Genomic DNA, 7,548 nt, shown 5'->3' with positions numbered 1-7,548 from the left:
AATTTAAATAATATTTTAAAAAGAAATTAAATAGGTTTTCATTTATTCATTTTAATTTAAAATAATTAATAAACTATTGGAGTTAAATGTAAGAAAAGGTAAAGAATAGGAGATTTTTATAGAAACTGAGTTTAAATCTACTCTATTTTTGTAAAATTTCTCAATTTATAATGGTGGGTGCTCTTTTCAAAAGAGCAAGAAACTGAATTATATACTGGTAGATTGAGAATGGATAAATTGTGCATCCAAATCCTAGAATACATCTAGATAAAACATTCATCAAAACCAAACAAAAATTCTACATTAAAGTTTAAACTGAAAGACAATTAGAATATCAATCCTTTAACAATATTTAAAAAGATCTGAAACAGGCTAACATCCAACGATAGAATTCAAACAAGCTCATAACAAAATTTTGAGAATTCAATAACAAATGTCTATGCATTGGCTTTTTTCAACTTGGCTAGCTCTTGCTTGACAAGTCCAGATTTCTGCAAATACAAAATAACATTTCAGAAAGGAATACTAAACATAAAACAAATGTGGTATAATATAATGGCAAAATCCCATTTTGATAAAAAAAAATCAGTTGAAATAGTAGAAAGCAAATGGTACAAACCTTAATCTTGGCCAACATAAGCTTGAAACGATCAAAGTCATTGAGAGCAGCCCTTCTCTTCTGGACAATCAATTTCCTTCCCCAGGAGCTGTTCTCCCACTTCTTCTTTACATCTGCCAGACAGACAAGAAAGTGTCAAACCACAAAAGAAGATGAATCACATTACAATTAACTTCCCCATCACCAAAAACCTACCAGCAGCTTCCATGGCCGCAAGAAGTTCCTTCTTCTTAGGTACCCTCTTGATGTCAATCTTGATATCAGTGAGGGAAAGCCTCTTAAAGTTCATCTGTGACCTCACCATGTCGGGAGAATCAACAAGGGCCTGTATTGACACAAAGTACAGTCTACAAAAGATTAACCTCATGCACCCAAAACATGGAAGAAAAAACTAACACTAAATCCATGACATCAAAACCAAAAATTGGTTTAGTAATTTTCAATGTTTAACACCAAACCTAAATAATCAAAACCAAATTGGTTTTAGTAAAGATTGAAGCTTCCAGTAATGAACTAACAACTCTGAGATTTGATAATATGTACATCACAGCTTGGGTAAGCTCTCATCAAAATATCCAACAGTAAATCCCAACAAATAATTCATTTCATACCACAGTCAGTCTATATCCAAAGCTAAAAACAAAGACATCAGAGCTCATTTTCCATACAAAACTTCAGCAAGTTAATATTCACTAATACTAATGAAAATACAGAAATCCCAAATGATCATTTCTCTTCTAGGGTAACCATACAAAGCAAATTAAACCCAGAAAAGGAGATTAAAAAATAAAGGACATACCCGGTTCTGGTCAATGACGTCGACGATCACTACAAGCTTTCCGTAGTCATTTCCGTAGTTGACAAGAGCCACTCTTCCGATCTCCACATACCTCTTGAACGGCTGCAAAATTAAACAAAACAAAAATGAGTACAACATAGAAAAGAAAAATACTAATATACGAATGAATAGGACGATAAAATATGTCATTAAGAAGAGCAATTTAGGGTTGCAGAGAGAAAGCTCACCATTTTGGATGAGTGCGGTGTGTGAAGGTGAGAACTGTAAGAGGCGGAAGCGAAGAGGAGAAGGACGAAGGAAGAGTGTTAAGGAATTAGGGTTTTTCTTAGGGCTTCTTTTATAGTCTTCTTGATTTGGCTTGGACCAAACTCGTATTTAGGGTTGTACTGTAATTGAGTGAAACATTTGGGCTTTTTCCACCATAAAAGGGCCTTCCTTTCGAATCGGACAGCCCATGAAATATTATTTTGGGCTTTTTAAATTTGATGGCCCATTTATGGGTATTTTCAAGAGATTTTTTCTTAAATATTTTTTTTTGTCTTTTTACATTTTTACGGATCCTATTTTTTTTTTTTTTTACGGACTCAAATTTTCAAAAATACAATTTTTAAAGTTTCATAATTACAAAAATACAGTTTTTGAGAAAAACAACTAAAAACTACATTGAAAACAACTCACTGGATCAACTAAAAAAACACAAAAGCAATACATATATTAGAACAACTAAACATCAACTCAAAAACTCTTAAAACAACAAAAAAAAAAAACCGTAAAAATATAAAAAAAATTCTTAAAACCATAAATTTGAAAGAAAAAAATGTTTGTCTATAAAAACGTAATTTTTTAGCAAAAATGAGAACCTCTATTTTCAATGCAAGTGAATAATATGCTATTTTTCTAAATATGGGACCCGACCTTTCTATTCTTCACAAAATATAGAAACATATTAAGAAAGAAATGAAAAATACAGGACGGCATTCTTTTTTTTATATAAACTTTTTTTTTAAAAAATATTTGAAATCCATTCTATTACATTTTATTTTTTAAAAAATTCTCATGATTTTCAACATGGCCATATTTTTAAATAATTTTTTTAAAAAGCAATATTTACTGTAAATTCTTTATTCTTTGGACAAAAGACCAATCTCAATGTCCGATCTATATATAGAGAGCTGCTACAATGTATTTTCTTTTTTTTGTAATATCGGTGCATTCTTTTTCTATTTTGGCACCTGAATAGTCATAATCTCAAAAAAAAATTATATGATAGTGTACAATATAGCTATCTAGAACATCCTACAAATTTTCAAGAAATTATGAATAAATTATAGTACTAAAATATGGTATAAACTGTCTGTTGCACGCGTACCTGTTTTTTTGTGTACGCGTGTAAAATTTGACAATTTGAACTTTATTTTCGGCTTCGTAAACTATTCAGAATTTCTTGAAATTTGCTGGATATTCTAAATATCTACAATGTACACCGTCATATAAAAAAATTTGAGATTATATCTATCCAGGCGCCGAAATAAAAAAAAGATGCACCGATATTGAAAAAAAATGGGATGTGTTATAGTTGTTCCTATATATATATATATATATATTTATATATATATATATTTATATATATATATATTTATATATATTCAATTGGGAGAGTGGTGATCATTAATTAATACATCAAGTATATATTCTTTTTGTTTTCATCAATAGCATTGTATTTTCTTTTCAAATTTTGTTCACTCAGTCATTGTACCATTATTCACATAGGTGAAATATATAATTATATATATTTAAAAAATTACTCTCTAAAATTGAGTGATTAAATGAAACCAGAAAGAAAGTGAGTAATAGAAAAGAAATGGATTTAGATTTTTTTTTAAAAAAATTATGACAGAAAACACATGTTGAATTATAAACTTTAAACATAAATTTTGTTTGAGAGGAGATAATGAGTGGACAACAATAAAAAAGGTGAAGTGACTAAAATAATATCCAAAGATGACTAGTGACAATACTAAGATCATTTGCACATTAGTTTGCATATATAGGTAAAATCATAAGAATAATCTAGGACTAATACAATGACATATTTTTCACCCAATCAAATTTATTTGAGATAATATCTATTATGTTAAAATTTTATATCATGTCACTATGTGTAAAATTTTAGTATATAAATTGTGAGCACATATAATCAATCTTAATGAATGATTTATAAAAAATAAAAAAGGATTGGTAATTGTTGAGATTTTTTTTTTTTTTCTATTTTTTTATTCTAAGAGCACTTTTAATGAGTGTTTTACTCTATCAATTAAAATAACTCATCAAAATATCACTTTTTTTATTTTACCTCACAATTTTACATTACACCCTACATCAGTTAATCTATGTTTTCTTTTATATTATGTAAATATTATATTTACAAATATTATTTAATAGTTAAAGAATAAAATTAAAAAAGAAAAAAATAATAAAAAATTAACTAATGGGAAAGAGGAAAAAAAATTAAAAAAATGTTTACATATTGATTGAAGCTTAGCTACATTTAGTGTAGAAATTATTGGTTTTAGTGCAAAGCTATAGATAAATATTTAAAGAAGTCAATGAAAACAATAATAAGCCTTTTAGCTATATTTTTTTTACCTTTGAACTAATTTAGAGTAGCCATTACAACTGCTCTAAGACCTTTTTATAGTTTCACTTTGAAGCATTCTTACTATATTATTTCCTTTTTGTTAAATAACAATAATCCATTGCCGTGCTTTACTTATGTCAAAAATTTGTTTGGTCACAATTGGAATATTTTTTTTGTAAATTTAATTAAAACTTATTAGTCAAACTAATCCATCACATGCTTATTTAAAGCAAAGCTTATTATATCCTATATAACAAACTAAACTTAGGAATTAGGAAAAGTAATAATTGTATTAAAAAAAATTGGATGATTAAACATTTCTTAAGACTTGCTTATGTTGCTTGCATAAAGATTATTATAAATGTATTGGCATGGGAAATTAAATCAAAGGCCATGACCAACTTACCACCATCTTTTGTGGCATGGGAAATTAAATCAAAGGCCATGACCAACTTACCACCATCTTTTGTGGCATTTATCATGCCTTTATTTATTTATTTATTGACCAAATTTATTTATTTATGTATTAGTGCTTTCTTACTTGCTATATGGTATTCCACCAATGAAAATAGTTATATTATTATTGGTTGAATTACAATTTCTCAAAACAAAATAACCTCATTACCAAGGGATAATTTCCAAGTTAGCTTAGCTTCACCATTTTGTCTTTTGAGTTTTTTATTTTTAAATTCACAAAAGTGATTAGAAATAGGGATAGCAAAAAACCCGGTGGATCGGGGCGGGTTGGAGCCCCGACCCGACGGAGCGACTTATGATCCGAAAATAAGCGGGGCAAAACTGGGTCGGGTCGAGACTCGACCCGCTAGCAATTGAAGAGGGTCGGATCACGACCCGACCCGGGTTTTTTTTTGTAATAAAGAAATTTTTTAAAAACTAATTACTACAACTATTTATGGTGATCTACAATCCAAATATATATATATATAAATAAAATAAAGTATATTTAAGAGAGATAGAGAAGAAAATTGATGTTTTGCTTTAAAGTATATGAAATTTTATTTTATTTTAGTATGCAAGACAATTTATAAAAAAATTTAGGCAACTCATTTATGTCTAGTATGACAGATTTTCTTGTTCTTTATTTTTATATTGTAATATTTTTTTTAAAAAATTAGTCTTTCTTTCATTAAAGAAGAAAAAAAAAAAACCTTATCGGGTCGGGTCTGATCCGCTCCATCACATCTGGCGCGGGTCTGACCCGACCCGAATCAAAAGCCTTAACAGGTCGGGTCGGGGCAGAAACCTAGCGGGTCGGCCCCGACCCGCCCCATTTACATCCCTAATTATAAATTTGACTTGTAATTATTGAAGAAAATTTGGTTTGATCACACTATCCATTTATTTGACAATCTAGAGAGGAAAAAATCAACTTAGCTAAACTAAATAAATGGTTAATCAATTGAAAAGGAGAAATTAGTTTTATTACTTTATCTTATTATATAAGAACTAAAAACAAATGGATTATTTTGAAGAAAAAAAAGCTGTTACAGATTTATATTTTGTAAGAGATATTTAAGCCTACTAAATTTCCTTAATTAATGCTTTTAAACCAGAAATAGTATAGCCAGATAGATAGATAACTCTAGTACTTGAGTTGAGAGAGACTCCTTAATATCTTCTTCTATTTATTATAACCCAAAACTAAGAATATGAAAGCTTTGTGCTTTTCACTCACAAATCCATTCAACCATTTTTAAATTTCAAATAAGCTTAAGAATTCATCTTAAAACCTCATAAAATAAGAAAAAGATCCGATTTTTTTGATCAAAATACAGAACTAACCATGGGTATCAAGGATCTTCCTCTCAAGCTCAAGGTAAAGTTTTCATCTTTATTTCATTTTCATCTTCCTGAGATTACATAGTCATATAGTTGATGATCTTAACAGAATTATATGTATATATATATATGTGTGTGTGTGTGTAATACATAAGAAGGGTTTTAGGCTGAAACGTTTGCCATTAGGAGAAGGAAAGAAGAGCAAGAAAAGAGAGGCAAAATCTAAGCCATCATGGATGACACCAATCTCACATGGCTACCATGTGGTTGAGGCTCAATCTTTCAGAGTTGGCTCGGACGAGTCAGACTCTGACTCAGTCGTGGTACAAAGAGAACAGTTTGATCAGCTCGAGCTGTGGTTCTTCGGAGTCTCCGATGCTAGGATTGGTGATGGAGTCAACAACTATATTCAGTCACATTTTTTGGACAAAAAGCCTAAAGAGGTATGTCACTTGTTCAAAAGGGTATTCGTATAATCAAATGATTGTTATTATAGATTTAGAAAAATGCAATCTTTTTTTCCCCAGATAAGGAGAAGAAGCAAAGAGACAATGAAGAAAGCATACGTGGGTGTTAGAGCAAAGATAAGAGAGATTCAGAAAGCAGAAGAGAGAGCAAAAGCAGGGTCAGTTTCAGTGATGGTGATCAATGGTGAGAAGCTTGTGATTGGTAATATTGGAGAGTACAAAGCTGTGGTGTGTAGAGATGGTGTGGCTCGTTATATGAGTGCCAAACACAAGCATTTTTCATCCCCTAAACGACATTGGTCTCGCAGATTTCTTTCAGGTAAAACAAAAAAACAAACAAACAAACAAATCCCAGAATTTATTTACATTATTTGACCATTTTGATATATAATATTTTGGTTGTGTTTGTGTACAAATGAAAAACCAAACAGTGAGGATGTTGTCTTGTCATTCGGGCAATACAGCAAGCACCATGCAATCTAAAGCCTCGGAACTCCTTGTTGGGGGTGAGAGAGTTGACTCTGATACTGAATTTGTCATATTAGCCAGCAGTGGCATTTGGGAGGTAATAATAATCAATATGATATTATATAACTCTTTATATTAAACCAATGTAATAGAGTTTGAAAATGGTTGAACATGAATGAACAGGCAATGAAGCCTCAAGAGGCAGTGAATCTGATAAGGCACTTAGAGGACCCACAAGAGGCTGCAGAGTGCTTGGCCAAGGAAGCTATCACTAGAATGAGCAAGACCAACATTTCTTGCTTGATCATTAGATTTGACTGAATCCTCTCCTCTCCTCCATTTTTACTTGTAAAAAGCTCCTCAATTTTTACTTTTGGGAGTTATTTTCCTACTGTTCTGTCACTCTTTTGATGTCAAGAGAAGTGTAAAAGAAAGATCTTTGTTATCAAAACTGTTAATTGTGAAAATTTCAATCTTTTTTTTTTTCATTTAAAGAACATCTTCAAAAACAATAAAATGGATGTAAGAAAAACATAGTAGAAAATTGATGAACCATTCATTCATTTGTATTGAACAACTTCTAGTTTTTTTTAACCATGTGAAAATGATAATGACATAGACCAGGGCAACATAATCGAACGATATGAAAATGAAACGGCTCAAAAATGAGAAAAGACAAATACTTTGTCATCATCATCATAACAAAATGGCATGAAAGAAGAAACCTCAAAAAATGACAGTTTCATATTGGTTATTC

General features: G+C 30.2%; 2 protein-coding genes across 2 annotated transcripts; one reads left to right on the top strand and one right to left on the bottom strand.

Annotated features, from left to right (window-relative positions):
- Positions 1–281: 281 nt before the first annotated feature.
- On the bottom strand, positions 282–1,780 carry LOC133819977 (large ribosomal subunit protein eL14y-like). Its single transcript, XM_062253366.1, has 5 exons — positions 1,646–1,780; positions 1,419–1,520; positions 815–944; positions 620–732; positions 282–491 (listed from the first exon to the last, which is right to left on the bottom strand). The coding sequence occupies exons 1-5, from the start codon at positions 1,646–1,648 to the stop codon at positions 438–440; spliced, it is 402 nt and encodes a 133-aa protein (XP_062109350.1). The 5' UTR covers positions 1,649–1,780; the 3' UTR covers positions 282–437.
- A 3,977-nt stretch (positions 1,781–5,757) lies between these two features.
- On the top strand, positions 5,758–7,302 carry LOC133819976 (putative protein phosphatase 2C-like protein 44). Its single transcript, XM_062253365.1, has 5 exons — positions 5,758–5,893; positions 6,015–6,299; positions 6,384–6,642; positions 6,755–6,888; positions 6,975–7,302. The coding sequence occupies exons 1-5, from the start codon at positions 5,861–5,863 to the stop codon at positions 7,110–7,112; spliced, it is 849 nt and encodes a 282-aa protein (XP_062109349.1). The 5' UTR covers positions 5,758–5,860; the 3' UTR covers positions 7,113–7,302.
- Positions 7,303–7,548: the final 246 nt, after the last annotated feature.

Source organism: Humulus lupulus, chromosome 2, assembly GCF_963169125.1.
Source record: "Humulus lupulus chromosome 2, drHumLupu1.1, whole genome shotgun sequence".
Classification (NCBI taxonomy): domain Eukaryota; kingdom Viridiplantae; phylum Streptophyta; class Magnoliopsida; order Rosales; family Cannabaceae; genus Humulus; species Humulus lupulus.
The sequence above is the reverse complement of the archived record's forward strand: the minus strand, read 5'-3'. Positions and strand labels throughout refer to the sequence as shown.